General features: G+C 32.9%; 1 protein-coding gene across 4 annotated transcripts in view; it reads right to left on the reverse strand.

Annotated features, from left to right (window-relative positions):
* Positions 1-24,014, reverse strand: part of LOC126887420 (aquaporin-like) — a 77,171-nt gene that overhangs the window by 7,183 nt on the left and 45,974 nt on the right. For 3 of the 4 annotated variants that reach the window (XM_050654934.1, XM_050654933.1, XM_050654935.1), the window contains 3 exons: positions 13,868-14,040; positions 7,495-7,638; positions 5,978-6,193 (listed from right to left, as the gene is read on the reverse strand). In XM_050654934.1, coding sequence (XP_050510891.1) covers positions 5,978-6,193; positions 7,495-7,638; positions 13,868-14,040 — 533 coding nt within the window. Of the gene's footprint in view, positions 1-1,201; positions 5,903-5,977; positions 6,194-7,494; positions 7,639-13,867; positions 14,041-24,014 lie in introns of those variants that run through there. The other variant, XR_007699071.1, reaches the window with a different exon arrangement.

Consider the following 24,014-nt stretch of genomic DNA (forward strand, 5'->3'; position numbering starts at 1 on the left):
TTCGTCAAACTGAAAATCGAATATTTTAACGTGCCATAACCAAAAAACGAAGCAATTTTTTGGGGAAAACTCATTTTAACTTTTTTAAAGTGGTTAAAAAATTCTTATTTTTGCTTAAAAAAAAATTTAGCATCAAAATAAACAAGTTACGCTCAAAATAAAGTTGGTCCATTTTTTTTGGTAAGAAATCGGGAATATCACCCCCTAACTAACATTTCAAATGAACTTAATTGTTACCACTTCACAAGTTTTTTACTCGCGTATGTATTGATCATATAATCTGTAAGTTTCATCGGTTCAAAGTCCTTATCTTTGAAAGAGCTGTAATTAAAAGGGCTTGAACGAGTCACTTATCACGAGTGTATGCAAATTTAAAAACACCGAATCTTAACCAATTTTTGTCTTACAGAAAAACAAAAAATACAAAATATTCAGAAAAGTAAAGCCTATTTTTTTATTGTTTAAGATTTTTGGTATCTCTAATCATTTTTAGTTTTATTAGGAAAAAAAGCATTTTTTTCAAAATTAAATTTTTTTTAAATGTTACTTTAAAAACAAATTTTTTTAAAAAATAGGCACTTTGAATCGTTGAAACTTACAGATCATATAAACACCATATAAGTAAAATAACTTGTGAAGTGGTAACGATTAATTTCATTTAAGTTGCTAATTGAGGGATGTTCTTCCTGATTTTTTTTTTGCCAAAACAAAAGGGACCAATTTTATTTTGAGCGTAACTTGCTTACATTTGATGCTAGAATTTTTTTTTTGTAAAAACAGAAATAAAGCTTTTTTTAAACACTTTAAAAAAGTTAAAATGATGTTTTCCCCAAAAATGCTTCATTATTTGGATATTTCACATTGAATTATTCTATTTTGAATTTTTCGAATATGAACCTATTTTTCATTAGCTATAACTCTGCTTTTGCTAGGTATAGAGACCTAATATATTATTGTCAAGTCCTTTGTACTTAAAGGACGTAAGTATTTGTAATGAAATAATACTCGATGTAAAATACTTTATTTAAAAGAATTATGCACATGGTTTCCATTTTCTATCGCAGTATTAAGTATGTGACAGCTGTCGTTCAGATGACAGTAGTACCAACCTACATTCATGGTTAAGGGAGTTTTACATGAACATAACACCTCCTCCCTTGACCATGAATTACAAAAGTTAACTAGAAGTAAAAGTACTTACAAATTCAGTCTGGTAACAGGTTTCCTTACTCTAGTGGAACGCCTTAAAATGGGTTCCTCAGTTTCAGTTTGAGCCCCAGGTACACTATTCGAACTTTCCATATTGTTTGAAATTTCGGATTCATCAGTAATCACTTCGGTAGGTGGTGGTGAGACACTGTGCTCTGGAATTGATGCCTCCCTCGGAATCAAATTGTGAGTAATGGTATCCGGAATGTAACATGTTGGATTATTTTGAGATGGAGTATATTCCCCAATTTGCCGTATTTGGTCTACATGACGTTTCCATGTTCTACCATCATCTAACTGAATTAAATAATGCAATAACCCTAATCTGAGTACAATAATGCCAAATTGCCATTTAGAATGAAAATAATCCCTCACGGAAACCCTAGTTCCTATATCAAAGTTTCTTAGACTCATATCAGTATAGGTAACTCTATCACTACATGAAGGTTTAAGTAAATCTAATCTATTCCTTATTTGTCTTCCTAACATAAGTTCTGAGGGACTTTTACCTGTAACTGTATGTGGGCTTCTGCGGTATTGCATAAGTAGCTTACATAATTCAAACTCCCTGTCATTTCCCTCACTTCGCATAGCCCTTAAACATTTTTTCAGTATTTGGACATATCTCTCTCCCTGTCCATTAGTTGCAGGATGGTAGGGTGCAGTAAATTTTTGTGTAATTCCATTATCTTTCATAAAAGTTCTAAACTCATGAGAGTCAAATTGTCTACCATTGTCTGTAACAAAAACTTTAGGAATACCAAAAGTTGTAAAAATTTTTCGGCAAATTTCAATAGTAGTTTTTGTAGTAGTATTTTTTGTAAAATGAATTTCAGGCCATTTACTGAAGGAATCTACCAATATAAAATAATAACCTCCATTGAAAGGTCCAGCGTAATCAGCATGCACTCGTTCAAAACAAAATTTTGGTGGCTCCCATATATGAGAATTATCTTTAATTGGGTTGTTCTTGTGCTTATTGCACTCTAAACAATTTTTACAAAGTGACTCAATATCCTGGTCTATGTGAGGCCACCAGCAATAACTACGAGCTAAAGATTTCATTCTAACTATTCCAAAATGTGCAGTATGTAATTCTGTCAAAATTTTATTTCTCAATTTAGTAGGTATAACTACTCTTTGTCCTCTCATAATAACATCAGATTGTAATGAAAATTCAGCTTGATTTATATTGAAGCTAAATCGTTTATCAACAGGTTTTCCTGTTTTTAACCCAACAAGTAATTTTTTTAAGGTATGATCATTTTTTGTATGAAAAGCTAGATCTCTAATATTTGTAGGCAAAGTTTCAATTTGATTTATTTCAAAAATATCTGGCTCATCATGTGTGAAATTTTGTTCTGATTTTATAGGTAGACGTGAAAGTGCGTCAGCATTGAGATGAGAATCTGTATTTTTGTAACGAATGTCATAATTCAAACCTTGTAAGAAAATTGCATAATGTTGCATTCTTGTTGCACTTAAAACTGGTAGGCTTTTATCAGGTGCAAAAATTTGAACTAACGGTTTATGATCAGTGAGCAAAGTAAATTTCCTAGCACATAAATAATTGTAAAATTTTTTTACTCCAAAAATTATGCTGTAAGCTTCTTTGTCTATTTGTGAGTACCTTTGCTGTGTAGTAGTAAGAGTTTGAGAAGCAAACTGTAAGGGTCTCTCTGTACCATCTGGAAAGATATGTGAAAGTACTGCACCTACCCCATAGGGTGATGCATCAGTTGCTAGAACTAATGGTAAATTTGGGTCATAGTGACATAAAACATTTCTAGAACAAATGAGTTTTTTTGCTTTGTCAAACGCAGTTTGACAAGTATTCGACCATTTAAAATTGACATTCTTTTTAAGTAAATTATTTAATGGTTGTAAAATTGTAGAAGTATCTTTTAAAAAACGTCTGTAATAATTAATTAGGCCACAGAAACTCCGAACTTGAGTTCTGTTTGTAGGTATTGGAGCATTTGCAATTGCAGTTACCTTATCTGCACTAGTAGACACACCCGTTTTACTCATCTTATATCCACAGTAGTCAATCTCGTCTTTGAAAAATTCGCTTTTATCCAAATTTATATGTAAATTATGTTCAGATAATTTCTTTAAAACTTGTTCAAGTCTTTGTAAATGTAAGGTATTATTTGGAGCTGTTATTCTTATATCATCCTGAAATATTGAAATACCATCTATTCCTTGTAGCATTTGCTCCATTAAACGTTGCCATTTGGCAGGAGCACTAGCAATTCCAAACATTAATCGATTTGGTTGAAATAAACCTTTATGGGTGTTTAATGTAAGTAAATGTTTCATTTCATCTTTTATTGGCAAGTGTAAGTAAGCTTTCGTAATATCTATTTTTGTATATTTGTCCCCACCTGCTAATTGGGAAAGTAGGTCATCTGGTGTAGGTAAAGGGTATTCATCCACTTCAATGCAAGGGTTTAATGTGATTTTAAAATCACCACAAATGCGTATGTCCCCATTTTGTTTAACTACAGGAACAATAGGAGTTGCCCAGTCCGAAAATGCTACTTTCTTTAAGACTCCCTGATTTACTAAGGACTCTAATTCTGCCTCAACTTTAGGGCGTAATGCAAAAGCTACAGGACGGGCCTTACAAAATTTTGCTTTAGTACCAGGTTTTAGATAAATTTCAGCCTCTAACCCTTTTATTTCACCAACTGACTTTTCAAATAAATGTTTATATTTATCTAACAAAGTTGCAATTTCAAAATTTTCATGTAGAATTGTATTTACCTGATGTAAATTGATTTCCAGAGCATGTATCCACTCTCGACCAACCAGTGAGTAGCCATCACCATCCACCACATACAACTTTAGAGTGTGCTTTAATTCCTGGTGCTCAACCTCCACTGAAACTAAACCTAAAACATTCAAATTATTTTTGCAGTATGTAGTTAATTTAACATCCGATTTTTGTAATTGTAATGCAGGAAAATATTTTTCAAATATATTTTTATTTATGATTGTAACAGCAGCGCCAGAATCAATTTCAAAATTTAAAATATTACCATTAACTTTTAAATCTATAAAAAATTTATCTTTGCAATTTCCAGCATTTACTTCTAAGACCTCTTGAGCAGAGTTTACTGAATTTACTTGCCTGTGTGAATTTTGTTGTGCCTTTAAACAAACTTTTTGAATGTGTCCGACGTTTTTACAAAAGTTACAGATTAAATGCTTTTTATTACATTTATCGGCTAAATGCGAGGTGTCTCCGCATCTATAACAAGCCCTATTAGGGTTATTTGACATTGTAGAAGTATTATTAGGAGAGCTACTATGATTATTTACTGTATTATTATCATTAAATTTACTAGTGTTTGTATTTTTATGAGAACTTTTTGCTTTCGCATTTAAAACATTTATACTAGCCTGATTGTAATTATTGTTGTGAGAAAATTGATTACTATCCTTTTCTGAAGTTTCCATGCTTGCTGCAATTTCTACGGCTCGGTCCAAGTCCAATCCCTTTGTTTCTAATAGTCTGGCTTGAATCCTCTTTGACTGTAAACCAAAAACAAACTGATTTCGTATAGCACTTTTTAAATATGTGGAAAAGTTGCAGTTTATGGCAAGTTTCTGTAGAGAATGTAGGTATTCTTGTATACTTTCGCCTTCTGCTTGTCTTTTTGATTGAAACCTAAATATTTCAGCAATTTCAAGTGGTGCAGGGTTGTAAAAATTATCCATTAACTTAACTGTATCCTCATATGACTTGTCTTCAGGGACCTCTGGAGCTAGTTTATCACACAGTGTATCGTATGCTTCCGACCCCATGTAATGTAGTAAATAGGGCAATTTCATTTCCTCTGGAATTTTAAAAACTTTGTATGCTCCTTCCAGCCGTTTTACCCACCTGGACCATTTTGTAGCTGTCTGGTTAAAAGGTTCAACGGAAAACTGGAATGTAGAAACTTGTGTAGACATTACTGGAGCTGTAGCAGGTGCAACTATCGCAGTTGTAGTCGAGGAACTCGTGTTTGTACCGGCTGTAGTTGATGTAGTGTCTGTAATATTTGTATCCATTATCCCATCCTCGTCGCCAAATGTCAAGTCCTTTGTACTTAAAGGACGTAAGTATTTGTAATGAAATAATACTCGATGTAAAATACTTTATTTAAAAGAATTATGCACATGGTTTCCATTTTCTATCGCAGTATTAAGTATGTGACAGCTGTCGTTCAGATGACAGTAGTACCAACCTACATTCATGGTTAAGGGAGTTTTACATGAACATAACAATTATACACCGTTTTTTTTCACTTTTTTATAGGCTATAGTTTTGCTAAGAATATTTTTTTCGACAAAATGCTTACGTTTTGAGTTATTTGCGAAAAACCGTCTAAAAACTTGGTTATTTTGTTGAAAAATGAACATATTCACTTGCAAAAACTCAACAACTGTTTCCCTTCTCTTTTGTAAATTACTCCGCGATTCAAAAGCATAGTCCAGTGTGCATCACTTTACGATTTGACAAACAAAAAGAAATTGAAAATAAAAGATGTCAAAATTTTAAATGCGTTTTTCTCAAATACTCTTTTCAAAGGCGGTGCACAATGTTGCTCAAAAACTATTTGAATGATCCACCTGTAATTTTCTATATATTTTCTTAAACATTTTGTAAGTTAACGCTTTCGCTTTTTTGTTTTATACTTATATTTTGTTTATATGGTACAATTTTTTCATTTAATGAAATACTTTTGTATCAAAAACTCTAAGAAAATACACTTACTCCAGCCATTGCTAGTCCAGTTACTGCAAGACCAAGTCTAAGAGGTAGTGAATCGTGCTTCGTCGCATTTCTGCTATCCCAAATTGCACAGCATACCAAAATCAAGATCAATGTTAATATAAATTCTGATAGGAACAACTGAAATGCAGATAGGACACCAGTAGGTCCTGGCGAACACAACCCAGAGATACTAAGGACTGAGTTGTTGATTAAAAGCTGAAAATTAACAAGATGTCATATAAGATATAAAGTTAAATTACAAGATATTGTTAATTAAGTTTTGACAGCAGAATTCAAGAAATATCAAAATAAGTGCTTGCTTTACGCGTGTTCCTAACAAGTATACCCCATGGCCATAGATTAAAGGATAGTAACCAAAAACAGAAGAAATTCGTATATATGACAGCACTATAGGCCTTGGAGGCCCTGACTAGATTCTTCCACTTTTCCCGATGCTTCACTTGTTCTTTCCAATCCCTTGTACCCAGTTCTTCTATGTCAGTCCGTATATATCTCCAGTAGTTTCTGGTTTGTTCTTCTAGCATGCTGCTAGTCTATTTACTTTCTGTAAAAGATAAAGTCAGTTTTTGTTTTTATTTGATTCAGAGTTGAACCACCATCTCCATATAGCTATTTCAGCATCTATGCATCATCAGTGAAGCTATGCCGTCACAACTCTGAACCAAATATCAACACCCTGCCTATTTAAGGGAAAACCTCCCGATGCAATGATTCTACCTTTTGAGACGCAAAACAGCGACATCTCTCGTAATACGAGGAATACGAAAAGCCCTAGATACAAAGTTTACTACATTTAAACAATTAGAATATTAATTGAAATAATAATAATAAACAATATTTTAAATCCAAGACTTTTCGTTAAGAAACTGCTTTCTGGCTGCGTCCTGTATCTCCGGCTTTTACAATATATAAGCACAAGAGACGACGAATATAGAAGAAAGCAAATAAAGGAGACTAGCCACGTACTTACCTTCTTTTCGTGTAGGAAAATGACCAAAAGACAGTTTAAGGTACTCAAATCTGAGTAAATATGGCAGTTTTTGTTTTTATTTGATTCAGACTTGGACCACCATCTCCATATAGCTATTTCATCATCTATGCATCATCAGTGAAGCTATGCAGTCACAACTCTAAACCAAATTTCAACACCCTGCCTATTTATACGTTTTGTACTTGATTTCTCACTGCTTTGTCCACGTCTCCGTAACTGGACACTATAATTCCAAGGTATTGTATTTTCATTATGTACTTGACTATTTTTTACATTACTTTAATTACTATGTTACATCTGATGGGTTTTTACTGATTACTGCTGTTTTAGTTTTTGATTTAGTTTTTGAGATGAAATTGTTGTATTGAATTTTTTGCTATGTTAAAACTGTAGACTAATCTTTGCAGACTCTCTTCATCTTGGTAGTCTACCAGTATTGCGTCGGCGTAAGAATTATATAATATAAGAAATGTTTTGACTATAATATTAGGAAAAAAGTAGGTACCTTTACTAGTCCAAAACCAGTTATAGCGCCCAAAAGTTGACCAAATATATAAATTGGAATATTAATTAGTGGAAAGATTCCTAAGGTGGCTGCAGCTACTGTCACTGCTGGATTAATATGTGCTCCAGAAATATGTCCAAAAATCTGAAATATAAAAGTACATATTATACGCATACACTACTTGTAAATATTTTAATAAAAAAAAATTAGAGTAAAAACCTATAAAGAGGTTAGATATGACAATATTGGAGGCAATATAGGTCTGGATCCCGCGTATGAAAAAAAAGTTGATTAATAGCAAGCTGAAAATTTGTTAATAGCTTAAAGGTGTCTAGTCGAATAAACTTTGATATGTGTGAACGCTGGAACAAGGGCAGTTTTAATTGTGGAACAGGTTAAAAATTTGGAACGGTCACAGCACGAAAACGGCACATTTATTTTGTCCGACAGAACAGACTTAAACTCTTCGAACAGAGATTAAACTTTCATGCAAAAATCAGACTGCTATTTATCACCAAATGGGCGTTTTAATGAGTGGAACATGTAGAATATGTCAAATGACAGGAATTATGACAGGTAATAAATAGCAGTCTGATTTTTTCATGAGAGTTTAATCTCTGTTCGGAGAGTTTAAGTCTGTTCTGTCGGACAAAATAAATGTGCCGTTTTCGTGCTGTGACCGTTCCAAATTTTTAACCTGTTCCACAATTAAAACTGCCCCTGTTTCAGTGTTCCCATATATCAAAGTTTATTCGACTAGACACCCTTAAGCTATTAACAAATTTTCAGCTTGCTATTAATCAACTTCTTTTTCATACGCAGGATCCAGACCTAATAGGGAGTGTATACATCCCGATTGGAGTAAAAGTTTGAAAATGCCCACCGCATTCCAACAAATAACAGCCCTACTAACACATCTGAATCTTACGTCCTCTAAGACACAATGTGTAGCATAACAACTGGATACATGGTGTGCAATGGATGTGCGTTAATCCGGAATCCAATCGAGTATAGCGTGGCACGTTACACCAGTTTACTGTTCACCGCAATGCTGAATTGGTGACACTACATAAGTGGCGTGCGGTGACTTTTTCGAAAGGGGAAGCGATTCAATAAGGATATAAAAATATTTTTTTAAGGGTCGAGGGTCGAGCCACTTCCCACCTGATAACACTCTGATGCGCAGGGGCTCTCTATCAGCAAAGTACTTATGTGAGACGTCCTGGGTACAAGAACTGACACACTAAATCCGTGACGCGTGAATGCGTGAGGCACTCTATTCCCGCTAATTCTAGTGAGTAGTCACCTATCATTGATCTGTATTGCTAGCTCGGGCCTTGAGTCCTCGCGCCGATCTTGGTTTTCTAAAGAAGAATCCTATTTAAAAAAAAATTATACTCCGAGGCATTTTCCACAACACAAAACTTTCACTAAAATGACACTTATTTATACTCGAGGTCTATTGTCCTATCAACTTCTGATAATTGTTGAATGCAGTCTTTTTCAATGGATAATAGGGCTAACTTTCAAAGTCTGTCTTCGCTTGGTGAATTTCTTTTAAACTCTTAATTTGAAACTTTTAATGCATCTTAATACTGCAAAACTTCGTTCAACTGATGCACTTGTGGCTGGGATAGTTAGTACTAATTCACACAACTTGACCACTTCACACAGTGACTTGTTTAAACCAGTAGTTATACAGAAATCCCAGATTTCTGGGTATTTCTTTATCATTAATGTCGGTTGTTTCATAAATGACACTTAACTGAGAATACAAAGCTGGGATATCAAAAAAAATTCATTATTTAATCGTAGTGAAATAAAATCCTCTGTGGGAAATTTTGATGAATTATAATTAGAAATACATATTAAGATTATATATAATTCTGCAAATTCTAAATCGTTAAAATTTTGAAAGCTAGAATTCATTTGTTGTATAATATTATCAAAAGGTCTCTTTGTTTCCTCTGTTTTCTCTGTCTCTCTGTGTCCGAAATTATCAATCTTTATTATTTTTCTTTCATGTACAAACCCCATATGTTCAGTTTTATCCCCAATATTTTTAAACTGCTCTCGTTTTTTAATTATCGTATTAATAAAGTCATCAATTTGTCTTATACAAAATGCAATACCATTTGATTTGTGTAAAATGTCAAATAAAAGATCAGTAAAAGGAAAAATCTCGGCAAAAAATTTAAATCTAAATATTCTTTAAGCGAATGTATGGAATACCTACTAAGCACCCCTTAGCAGCAGGAGCATCTCACGTTCGGGAAGGCGATAGGACGATCGCTTCCAGAGTACCAAAATTCGCGCGACTAGTGGGTGCAGTCATTGAACCCTGACCAATTTTTAAACGGGACAACTGCATGACAAGCGGCGATTTTGAGATGCGCTTCTGTCAGGAGTGGACCGAATAGTTGAATTGTGTGCATATTGAGTTCGTTCGTATTACGCGATTAATTTTTAATATTTTTCAATGCCTATTGCCTAGATAATATGTAGATTACTTGGATTAGGGAAAAATTTTTGATTATCAAATATTAATTAATAATATATTTTCTTATATCGAAGTATAAATAGGGAAGCGGGGCTTCCCCCGCTTCCATGGACCGCACGCTTCTGCTCTACATGGTACTCAAAACATCGTCATATAATAGCTGACCAGATAAGATATGCAGGTCATGTGGTAAAGTCAGAGGAAGTGTTAAAGACAGTGTTTTTTGAGAGAGCAGACGGTTGAATTAGTTAGATCAGCAGACTAAAAGTAAATGGAAGGATGATGTTGAAGTCGATTTATCTAGGATTGGGGTACAACAATGGGGAATAGAAGCGGAAGATCGTAAAGCGGAAGCATAGATCCAAGCAGGAAGAAGACGATTATATGATTTATCATCATCATCATCAATGACATTACAACTCTTCGTGAGTCTTTGCCGCGTTTACTATTGCCTTCCATGTTTGTCGCTCCTGTGCCACTAATTCCCATTGTCTCACTCCCATTTTCTCTAGATCTTGTTTGACTGCATCATTCCACCTTTTTCTAGGCCGTCTTACATACCTTCTTCCCTCTGGCCTTTCCCAGAACACATTGTTCATAATTCGTTTGTCGTTACTGCGTATCACATGCCCTGCCCGTCTATTGGCCTTTATATATCGGACTATATTTTCATTTCTGAAGAGAAATCTCACTCCTTATTGTATCTCCGCCTCCATTCGTTTATCACGCTGCTTCTACAAGGGCCATATATTACACAGCTCAACAAAAAAAAAAGTTTGTCTTGCTGCCGAAAAAAAATCAACTGATTTTAGTTAATTCATCTGTGCTGATTCCAAAAATACAAACCTTTTTTTTTTGTATCAGCTCCAGTTTTCGAGATATAACATACTTATCCAATACTTAAATATTCTTACATTTCTGTATATTCCACCACTATAATTGCAATATGTTTATAAACAAAATTAACAAATTCTAAGACAAATGGGCAAATGAACAAAAGGGCCTATTTTGGTGTTCATGTAGGAGGTCAAGATAAATCCTGAGCTCCACCTGTAGTGTGCAAAACTTGTATTGAAAACTTGCGACAGTGGACGAAAGGACAACGAAAGTGTTTAAATTTGGTTTTCCACTGGTATGGAGGGAACCAAAAAATCATTTTGACGATTACTATTTTCTGTCTTGTGAATATAAAGGGCATTAATCGTAACAATCGACATACGTGAACATATCCTAACCTGGATTCAGCAATAAGACCAATTCCACATCAGCTTAAGCAGATACCCATTCCAATATTTAGCAGTCTACCTATGTTACCAGAGGATAATGCCGAAACGTTATTTGACGAACTACAGACCAATAGATTTGAGGAAGACGACAGTGATTTTGAAGGGGATTCAACACGTCCTGAGTGCTTTACTCAGGAAGAGCTAAGCGATATTATCAGAAATTTAAACCTTCCAAAGGATTTTTCCGAGTTGCTTACCTCCAGACTAAAAGAAAAGAATGTTCTTCACCCAGACACCAAAATTACATACTACCGTAATAGAGATAAAATATATTTTGCCTTTTTTTCTCAGCAAGATATTATGGTTTTTTAAGGCTATGGGTACATAATTCGCAAATATTTTACGGCTATCACTACGTTTTCTGTCTTTACATGGCAAATTACGTGTAGTAAAATTCACACTGGTATGGATATGTACATATTACTAGAATGTCATTCTACTTGACAATGTCATAACTAGCTTAAAGAGATGGCTTTTGAATGTTATTGGATAACTGTTATTTTTTGTATAATCGCAAATTATTAATTCAATTAATAAATGTGATAATTTTTTCAATAGCTATGTATTCAGTGATTGTAATAATTAATATGTACCTACAACAAAAACTAATACTCAATCGAGAAAAGAGGAAAAGTGTTAAAGTGATTTTTTAATAATGTATTGTTACTATGGAACGCTTACAATTTTGAACATCTTAACAACAAAATACGTGGATAACAGAATATATCTTGATGTATTCTCTGCTTCTATCTTCCATAAATAATACACAATAAATAACTTTTTATAAAGTTCACCTCTTAAATCAATTATTTATTACATACACTATATATCAATATTATTTAATCAACAACTAAAAATATTCCCGATTCATGTCAAATAATTATTTAAAATTGTTACTGATTGTCAGTGTCTGACTGACAATATTCTATTCGACTAAGTGCGTTCAAAGTGCGTTGTATGACAAAGATAGATTTGGAAAATATTACCACGGACATTGTGTTCATTTTTTTCGAATCCTGAAAAAACCAATAAATATTTTTGAAAAATCTAAACGCAGATTGAAATACTAAATTATTACCGAGGGCCGAAAGTCCCTTAGAATAAATAAAAAGGTTATTTTGAATGAGATATTTGAAATTAAAAATAACACTAAATTTTCTCTTAGTTTTTCACCCCTGTAACTTATTAAAATAAACATTATAGAAGTTCTCAGGGACTTTCGGCCCTCGTTAAAAACATAATCTTTCATTCTGCGTTTAAATTTTTTAAAAATACTTATTAGTTTTCTCAGGATTCGAAAAAAATGAATCCCCATTTGAATAGCATTGCAGCCGAAAAAACGTACCGATCCTCTTAAAGGATTGTTGGAAAAAATGGGTGTATCGGAGTATACACCAGATCACTGGCGCCTTTTTATCGACAGCTCCAAACGAAGTTTAAGGTGTGTCCTTCCAAATAATGGCAACAAATATGGAAGTATACCAATTGGGCATTAGAGTGGAATAAATGCTCAACAATTTTAACAAACACGGTTGTCATATGAGTATTAAAATTCATTACCTCCACAGCCACTTAGACCGTTTCCCAGAAAATCTTCACCAAGGTATCAAAACGATGGAAGAGGGGTATCAGGGAGATGGGGCTATCACATGATGGCGGATTACTGCTGGAGTCTTCAAAGGGACCGTCCTTCTAAAGCCTTTGCAAGAAAATCATATAAAAGGAAGTTTTTAGGTGACACCGAATAACACATTTTTGTTGTGACTCTGCCGGTTAAATTAGATGAAAAGTTAAGTTTTTTTGGCAGATATGTTTGAATGTTTGATGATTTTTGTAAGTACATTATTGTACAATAAATATTTTACTTTTTATTCGTATTTGGTTTATTTCATGGGTAGCAGCACTACGTATGTAGGTGGTGTTGCGTTAAATTACTCTTATATGTTAGAAATGTGATCTGTTGTCGTATTTTCTGAAAACGATCTGATGGAACAAATCTGGTGGTATTTTTGGATTCAGCAGACCCAAATTACCTAGAAAGAGTCAAAAAATTTCCGGCAGCAAATTGTGTGTTTACCAGTGTTATCATTCGAAGGATTTTACGTTCCCACACCAGCAATTTATTTACTTCTCTTTTTGTTAGCGTCCATGTTTCGCTTCCATACGCGACTGCTGGTCGTAGTATGGTCTTATATATCCGAACTTTTGCACCTCGTGAAAAAAGTTTTGACTTCATTAGATGTTGCAGGGCAAAGAAAGATTTTTTCCTGTCATTATTCGCGTTTCATCTTCTCGCTCTATTTTGTTGTCATTTGTGATTGTTGCTCCTAGATATTTAAATTCTTTAACCACTTCGAAGTTATGATTGTTTATAGCAGTTTTGCCTTATTCGCCAAAGTTCTTGTTTTGAGACGACCATGTATTTTGTTTTGTCTTATTTATTTTTAGATCGATGTTTAACGCAGCTTCTTCAAAGCTCGAGAAAATATCCTTAATTTCTTAATTATATGATGTACGTATAATTGTAATGTTTTAAGCCCTATGCCATTATTTGTTTAGCTAAATAAATAATAATTGTATTCCTTACCTGTACTCCCATCATAATGGCAAAACCAAATCCAAAAGATATGATGGTCCCATTAGCACTGAGGCAGCCTAAACAGCCGATGAATACCAGGCATGCCGTGCCTCCAAATTCGGAAAGAAACATTATAAATCTTTCCAGCACCGACATTTCGTCCTGGATCTGTACTAACCTCCCTAAAAAAAGATTTAGAATGAATAACAGATAAAAGTAGTCACACACATACACACATATTACCCACATACGCACGTTTAATGGGCATGTAAGTCAGTAAGAAACATTCAGATATTACATTAGTACTTAAGGTTAGGAGACTTGGTATTTGTGGTAGATAGAGACAGGAACCCTTCTCATCCTAATGAACTCCAGACTCACCAACCCCCCTTAGCACGTACTAAAAAGTAAAGTTCGTTTAACCTTCTCGCTAAAGTCTAGTGTTAGGGTTTTGGGTAGAGTAAGTGCCCTTAAGATGATGGAAGAACTAAAACATGCAATAGAACAAGTAGACCTGAACATAAACTTTTAAAAAACATGATCAATTTAGTTCCAAGTGATATTATGAGAGTAGGTGGGCCCGAAGTACATCAGGTTTTTAGCTATATCTATTTAGGGCATGCAATTAGAAGAGGAAAAGACAATCAACCATGTGAGTTCCAGCGTTTTAGAGGCTAGGGATGGGCAGTATTTGGCAAGGAGTACATTCTTTCACGGTTTTTGCTCTAAATTTTAAAGAACCGCTTGGATTGACATGAAATTTGGCATACGTATAGCTTACATGTCAAAGAAAAAGAGTGATATTGTGCCGATGTGTGCTTTTGCCCTGGGGGTGACTTTCACCCCCTCTTGGGGGTGAAAAATATATGTCCAAAATAAGTCCGGAAATGGGTGAACTGACTAATTTTAAGTAACTTTTGTTCTATAGAGCTTTTTAGCCAAGTCAACACTTTTCGAGTTATTTGCGAGTGAATATGTTCATTTTTGAACAAAATAAGCACATTTTTAGACGGTTTTTCGCAAATAACTCAAAAAGTAAGTATTTTGTCGAAAATAACGTTATTAGCAAAAATATAGCCTATAAAAATATAAAAAAAATGGTGTAGCGTCAGGTCTCTGGATTTCATAGAACCAGAGTTATAACCAATGAAAAATAGATTCATATTCACCAAATTTCAAATAGAATATTTCGACGTGAAATATCCAAAAAATTAAGCACTTTTTGGGGAAAATCCATTATAACTTTTTTAAAGCGTTTAAAAAAAGCTTTATTTCTGTTTTTACAAAAAGTTTTTAGCATTAAATTTAAGCAAGTTACTCTCAAAATAAAGTTGCTCCCTTTTGTTTTGGCAAAAAAAAATCGGGAAGACCACCCCCTAATTAGCAACTTAAATGAAATTAATCGTTACTGCTCCACACATAATTTTAATTCTGTTGTGTTTATATGATCTGTAAGTTTCATCGATTCAAAGTGCTTATTTTTGAAAAAATTTGGTTTCAAATAAAATTTTTTAAAAATTTTAATTTTGAAAAATATGCTTTTTTTCAAAATAACTTAAAAATTGTTAGAGATACCAAAAATCTCGAAAACCAAAAAAAGTCAGAATTGCTTTTCTGAATATCATGTATTTTTTTGTTTTTCTGTTAGACAAAAATTGATTAAGATTTGGTGTTTCTAAATTTGCATACATTCGTGATCAGTGACTCGTTCAACCCCTTTTAACTACAGCCCTTTCAATAATAAGGACTTGGAACCGATGAAACTTACAGATCATATAAATAATACATACACGAGGCAAGAAACTTGTGAAGTCGTAACGATTAAGTTCATTTAAGATACTAATTAGGGGGTGATTTTCTCGATTTTTTTACCAAAACAAAAAGGGACTAACTTTATTTTGAGCGTAACTTGTTTACTTTTGATGCTAAAAATTTTTTTTATAAAACAAAAATGAAGCTTTTTTTAGACACTTTAAATAAGTTGTAATGAGTAAAATGTAATTTTTGGTTATTTCACGAATATTTCACGTTATTTCCAGTATTCCATTTGGAATTTGACGAATATGAACCTATTTTTTTAAATTTTTTACAGGCTATATTTTTGTTAAGAATGTTTTTTCGACAAAATACTTACTATTTGAGTTATTTGCGAAAAACCGTCTAAAAGCGTGGTTATTTTGTTGAAAAAATGAACATATTCACTGTCAAATAACTCGAAAAGTATTGACTATTGAAAAAAAACTATAGAACAAAAGTTACTTAAAATTAGCCAGTTTATCCATTTCCTGACTTATTTTGGACGAATATTTTTTCACCCCCAAGAGGGGGTGATCGTGGATGCTTGATATATCTATGCCCAGATATCTGAATTGCATCACCTGTCCTATGGGATTGTTCTCAACCACTAACTTACATCTCAGCGGATCTTTTGATGTTGTCATACATTTAGTTTTGTTAGTAGAAATGTTCATATTTAGTTGGAGGCTTACTTCAAAGAACTGAAAGAGCTGTCTCTGAAGATCATCTTCTGATTCAGCAATAATTGTTGCATCATCTGCTTAACACACCACACCAATTCTTTTGTTGCCCATTCTATATCCCAGATTAAGAGATGTTACTTTGTTTATAATTTTTCCCATGAGTAGGTTAAACAAGAAGGGGCTTAAACTGTCTCCTAGTCTAATTCCTCCCGCTGTTGGAATATTTTCAGTGAACTGGTCTTCTGCTCTAACTTTGGTTACGTTGTTGTTATTTAGGTTATGGACTATCTTTGTTATGCTGGTCGGTGTTTTATTTTCTATTAATATGTTTAGAATTTCTCCCAGGCGAACTCTGTCAAACGCCTTCGTCAAATCAATGAAGCAAATATACGCTGGCATGCCGAACTCTATAGATGTTTTTTATTTGTTTTATTATAAATACTGCGTCTGTTATAGATCGCCCCTTTGTAAAACCTTGTTGTTCTTCAGCATTAGTGATATTTATGTCTTTCATATTTATAGAGGTGGACAGATGATATCAAACAAGTCGCGGGCAAACAGTGGATGAGAATTGCCAAGAGTAGAAATCGATGGAAGCAAATGGAAGAGGCCTATGTCCAGCAGTGGACGAACACAGGCTGAAGAAGAAGAAGATGTCTTTCCAGTTTGCCCTTAAGAATACCCGTGCAAAGTTTCATCGTTGTATTTAAGTAGGTTATTCCTCTGTAGTTTTGTGGGTAAGTTTTTTGTAATTTTTTTAAATATGGGGATTGTGATGCTCTTATGCCATTTCTCTGGTGTTTCTGTTTCGTTTAAAATTTTTTTAAAGAGTTGCGACAGTTTGCTTGCAAGTTCCATATTTTAAAAGTTCATTGGGTATACCATCCGTTCCAGGTAATTTTCTGTTTTTTAGCTTCTTGATCTTTGCTTCTACCTCTTCGTCATTGATTGTAGCACTTATATGTGTTTCGTATTCATTCCTATTCAGCGTTTCTTCAGCATCATATAGCTCTTTAAAATGCTGTTGTAATTTATTTAAGAAGTCTAAATAAAATTGGATGAGAGCGGCGCAATATAGATTAGGTTATAAACACGTGGAACAGGCCTATGTTTAGCAGTGGGCTTTTGAGGCAGGATGATCATGAAAATGAAACCAATTAAATTTTGTAAACAACAAAATGCTAGGTTATGTTGTGAACTGCTTGTGTGGCAGTAACATAAAAAAAGAAAAATGCTTATCCACGTGTTTTTTTCGTGGACTATGTATAAAGTAACAAACACAGCTATTATTAAGTATATATTGTCAGTTCTATGTTTGTTTTTTTTTTCGATTCCATTTATAAACTTTATTTAATCCCTTTTAAATATGGATTAATGACGCAAGGCACTTAGGCCTTATATGCATCTTGAATAATGTATAGTGCACTCTTTGTAATGAAGTTTGTGTAAAAAATGATATTTCATTATTTAAATATGGATTTAAATTTTCAGTTCAGTCTCCTTAATGGCTTAAAATTTATTATTACAACTACCTTGTAACTTTTTGACACTAGCAACAATATGTACTAAAAACAGCTTTAAAAAATAGTTATAATAATATTATATCAATTATTGTTTTGTTTAAGATTTCTCTAATATTGGCATACTAAAATGAATACATTTACATTATATCCAAATCCAAAATAAGTTCCTATGAGGACTACTTGTACTCTAAGGAATAAATTATACATAATTTTTTATGAAATTTTACTGAAAACGGTATATATGGTCTGGTATAGTGAGTACTCAGTTAATCGGTCCTTTATATATGTAGAAGGATATTATTTAACAAGCGATAATAATTTTATGAAATGCTTCTTAGAAAGGAAACTATACCTGCGCTCTGCGCTGAAAAACAAGTTTGGGGTCAATATTTTAATGACATAAATATGGTTTCAGCAAAAGGATCTCAGTTTGTTGTAAATGTTCGGCGGTATAATGTAGATCAAACATTTTCCGGACGACGGATTGGTCCACTAGACACATAGTACTAAATGGCCTCCTGGTTCACCTGATTTGAATCTTAAATAGTATTTTTATTGGGAATACTTGAAAAGTAGAATTTATAAAACTGAACTAACAAGTGCTGCAGAGCTAACCCAAATAATTATTGACGAATCCACATTCATTTCTAGAGACATCGAGAAATGTAATACATATACGCATTCTACCATCGTTGAGGACTTAGGATACTATCAAATTAACAATAGAGGATATTTTGAACACTTGGTTAGATAGATTCAGCTATAGAAAACTCCGTAAGACCGTAATACCGTCCAATACTTCAATCAACGGCTGTATATAGTTTGAATCCAACAATTTATTGAGACAATTAGGCGTTCTAGGCTTTTGTTTTATATGTTAAATAAAGGTATAATATACAGGGCGTTGTATTTAAAAAACCAAAATGACTAATGATATCAGAACAGTGGTAAATCTGACAAAGTTACAAACATCAAATTGCAGATCTTCATGTTACAAAATCGTTGTATCCCTGTTTTTGTATAATTTGGAGCATCTACATAAGAGATAATTAGACGTTTTAAGACGTTTGGTTTACTCTGTAATATACTACCTATTTTATGATAATATAATTAGGCTCCAGAACAGAAATCTAAGGAATCTAACTGTTTATTACTAACTATTATCACTAAAAAAATTGCTTTATCTTTTTAATTGAAAATTAAAACAGATTTATAGTATGGTATAACTAGACCCAAACCCAGACATCCAAAGTGAAAGTTATCCTTCAATACCAAATTGTTCTACAGTGCGGTGGAATAAGTGTTGCCCCCCCCCCCCTGTTAACTTGTTTATTTTAAGAATATAAGCAAAACGCTCGGATAGGTCGATTTTTAAACTAACCATAGTATATTATAGCATCAACGTTTCGAACTTTACGCGATCCCTCTTCAGGTGGCAGGCATAACTTTGATTTTTTTAAATGGTAAAGTACATCATGTGACACCTCATTTAATAGCTTTTAAAATACTGATTTCAAAAATGTATAATACTTTATTCCTTTTCAGATCGCAGGCCCAAAATTTCGGTCGAACTCTTTTTAAAAGAATTTATTTTTTTCGAATTCTGAGAAAACTAATAAGTATTTTTGAAAAATATACCCTGTATAAAGAATTATGTACATGTTTATATTACTGAATAGAGAATTGAAGAACCTTTCAAATGAGCCAGTACACGACCCGTATTCTCATTTAAAAAAATCATCGATTACTTCATCACGCCCAGATGGATGACGTCACTAGTATACTATATATGCCACAATATCATAACTTAAAAATAAAAACCGACCTGTTTTGGGATTTTTCCTTAAAGTCACCGTTTTACGAAATAACGAATTTATTCCTTTCATTTGCACCATACTGTATACACATGCAACGCTGGAAAATAGTGTCGCGCACGCTTGATTGGCAATTAAAAAACAAAGGGGTTTTTGATATTGTATGGCAAAAAACTCTTCGGGATTTCATCAATCGATGTTTAAAGAATATCTACCTACCTTGGCAACATTCAAATTTTCAGTTTTTCACATAGTTTTTGAGGGTTAAACATGGCCGATTTCGCAATTTTTCAATTTTTAATCGCTTATATGTCAAAAAAACAAAAAAAAACGTTTAAAAATTTTTTGACCAACTTTTGGTCCTGGCAACATGCAAATTTGTTAAAAGGGGTCCTTTTTGAGTAAGAATGTGCAAAAAATCCGAATTAGAATATTTTTCCTAGCGGATGCGCAGTGGCTTTCTGGACTATAAGAGAAAAAATGATTTCAGTATTTTAGAATGTATTTACATGTTGTGAATACGTAACTTGACGATAATGTGATTTATTCTTAATGGGACTAAAAATAACTGATCTACTATATCTATAAATAAGTACATTTAATTTATCAATTACCGTAAAGTAGATGCAAAAATATACGAATCTAATAGCTGTTTAGTATTTTTTTCATTAAATTTGTATTTCAGATCGCAGGTGGCGCCAAAATTATTTTTAGGGTTCTTGTGGTTCATATATCTTAGAAAAACAGCGCGGTCTTGATATTTTTATTGTCATTCGTTGGACACAAACATTCTGCGATATTTATACACTAACATAAACTATTCCCGTAACTATTTTAAAATAAAAATGATATTAATAAAAAAAATAACTAGCGTAGGTTAACAAAGTTGAGTTTTCTTAACTATATCGTACTTAATATTAAAAAATAAACAATTTCTTGACCAGAAAGGAAGGGGTATAAATATCAATTTAACATCTCATAGAAAAATTAGTGGACAGGATTCAAAACGGAAATGACGTACCTACAGTTTCGTAAAAAATACCAAAAAACGTCCAAGTAAAAACTTTAAGAGTATCTGCATATACAGGGTGTAACAAAAATACAGGTCATAAGTTTAATCACATATTCTGGGACCAAAAATAGTTCAATTGAACCTAACTTACCTTAGTACAAATATGCACATAAAAAAGTTACAGCCCTTTGAAATTACAAAATGAAAATCGATTTTTTCGGATATATCAAAAACAATTAGAGAATTTTTACACATCTTAAAAAAAATTATAGTGAAATTTGGACACCCCATAAGAATTTTATGGGGGTTTTGTTCCTTTAAACCCCCCAAACTTTTGTGTACGTTCCAATTAAATTATTATTGTAGTACCATTGCAAAAAGGCAAAAAAATTTTACAAGCACTGTGTTTAACTAATGATACCGCAGTAATATTTTAATTGGAACGTACACAAACATTTGGGGGGTTTAAAAGAACAAAACCCCCATAAAATTTTTATGTAAACATATTAAAAAATAAGCCTCAACTCGATAAAAACTGCCTTATGGAAAAACTACTAAGAGGCAAAAAAGTTTTAAGAATATTGAATTTAACTAATGGTTGCACAACTATAGTTTAATTGAGACGTACACAAAAGTTTGGGGGGTTTAAGGGAACAAAACCCCCATAAAATTTTTATAAGGTGCACAAATTTTACTATAATTTTTCTGTAACATGTTCCTGCCATAAGAATGCCACATGTCCATTTTCAATAAAAAATCTCCAATAGTTTTCGATATATTCGAAAAAATCGATTTTCATTTTGTAACTTCAAAGGGCTGTAACTTTTTTATATGTACATTTGTACTAAGGTAAGAGGTCCATTCGAACTATTTTTGGTCTCAGATTATGTGATTTAATTTGTGACCTGTATTTTTGTTACACCCTGTATATTGCAGTGAATTGACCTCTGCTGACTTACGCATTTCGTAATTATCATAGTGGACAATGTAAAATATTTTATGTTTCGAAATTTTGTATTCTTGTCTTCTTCTTCTTCTTCTTCCTCAGCTTTCCTTAGTCTTACTCTTCCTTACTCTTCTTCGTCACTCTTTTCTGTCCATCGTGTCTTCCTCACTTAAATCTTTCTCTCTCAAGTCCCCTGCCACACAGTCCTTCCATCGTCCCCTCGGTTTCTTCTACATCTGCTTCCATCAACTTCTAACAGTTTTATCCTTCATTCCATATAGTTTTTCTATGTTTACTCTACATTTAACGTGACCATTCATTGCAGTTATTGTTCTTGAATCTTTTTTGAGGTTGTAGCCACCCCGACATTTTCCTTAATCAGATCAAATTAAAAGAAGAATTAACAATATTCAAAAAACTTGTTAATGACAAACTAAATTGCCAATTAGAGCGCCTGCAAGAGAAATAGGTAATAAACAGACTAGAAGAAGAATCAAATAAAAAGCTAGAGAATCCAGTCAAACAGAAAGTACAAGAAGAATGAATATCGAAAGCAGCGGAAAAGTGTATTGAAACAGTGTATATAAAGAATGTGGGAATGCTCTGGCAAGAAGAAATAGTGCAAAACTACAAAGAGACAGAGAAAATACCCAAAATACGATAGAGAAAACGATGCCCTAGATGAAGAAAAGTTAAAGAATTTGAAGAAAGAAGAAATGGAAACAACTAGAAAAGTTATTTAAAAATATAGAAGAGGCTTACATAAACAAGGGGTAAACAATTAAGGAATCCAGAGAAACTAGACAGAAGAAGAAAACAAAGAACACTCACTTCTAGGAGAAACAACAGAAAAATTAAACAGGTGGGTTGAATAGTTCGAAGGTCTATTAAATACAGATTAACCAGAAGAACTAGAGCTCCTCTAGTGCCTCAAAGCAGAAGAAGTCAGGACGTGCGGGAAACTAACTTTGAATGAAGTCAAACAAATAATAAGAGACCTAAAAATAACAAATGGGCAGGAGTGTGTATCTCTGATGAAATTTTTAAGGAATTAGTACATTCTTTCACGGTTTTTGCTCTAAATTTTTAAGAACCGTTTGGATTGACATGAAATTTGGCATAAGCATAGCTTACATGTCAAAGAAAAAGTGATATTGTGTGCTTTTGCCCGGGGGGGTGACTTTCACCCCCTTTTGAGGGTGAAAAAATATATGTCCAAAATAAGTCCGGAAATCGATAAACTGACTAATTTTAAGTAACTTTTGTTTTATAGAGCTTTTTCGCCAAGTCAACGCTTTTCGAGTTATTTGCGAGTGAATATGTTCATTTTTCAACAAAATAACTACATTTTTAGACAGTTTTTCGCAAATAACTCAAAAAGTAAGTATTTTGTCGAAAAAAAAAATGTTCTAAGCAAAAATATAGCCTGTAAAAATGTAAAAAAAATGGTGTACGCGTTAGGTCTCTGGACCTCGTAGAACCAGAGTTATAGCCAATGAAAAATAGATTCATATTCACCAAATTTCAAATAGAATATTTCGAAGTGAAATATCCAAAAAATTAAGCACTTTTGGGGAAAATCTATTATAACTTTTTTTAAAACGTGTAAAAAAAGCTTTATTTCTGTTTTTATAAAGAGTTTCTAGCATTAAATTTAAGCAAGTTACGCTCAAAATAAAGTTGGTCCCTTTTGTTTTGGCAAAAAAATCGGGAAGACCACCCCCTTATTAGCAACTTACATGAAATTAATCGTTACCGCTCTACAAATTATTTTACTTATTATATGTTGTGTTTATATGATCTGTAAGTTTCATCGATTCAAAGTGTTTATTTTTGAAAAAATTTGGTTTTAAAGTAAAATTTTGAAAAATTTTCATTTTGAAAAATATGCTTTTTTTTTATGCTAGAGATACCAAAAATCTCGAAAAACAAAAAAAGTCAGCATTACTTTTCTGAATATCATGTATTTTTTTGTTTTTCTGTTAGACAAAAATTGATTAAGATTTGGTGTTTCTAAATTTGCATACATTCGTGATCAGTGGCTCGTTCAACCCCTTTTAACTACACCCCTTTCAAAAATAAGGACTTTGAACCGATGAAACTTACAGATCATATAAACAATACATACACGAGTCAAGAAACTTGTGAAGTCGTAACGATTAAGTTCATTTGAGATACTAATTAGGGGGTGATTTTCCCGATTTTTTTTACAACAAAAAGTGACTAACTTTATTTTGAGCGTAACTTGTTTACTTTTAATGCTAAAATTTTTTTTATATAACAAAAATGAAGCTTTTTTTAAACACTTTAAATAAGTTGTAGTGAGTTTTACCCGAAATGTGCTTCATTTTTGGTTATTTCACGTTAAAGTTTTCCATTTG

The sequence above is a fragment of the Diabrotica virgifera genome, chromosome 6 (genome assembly GCF_917563875.1).
Source record: "Diabrotica virgifera virgifera chromosome 6, PGI_DIABVI_V3a".
NCBI classification, from domain to species: Eukaryota; Metazoa; Arthropoda; class Insecta; order Coleoptera; family Chrysomelidae; genus Diabrotica; species Diabrotica virgifera.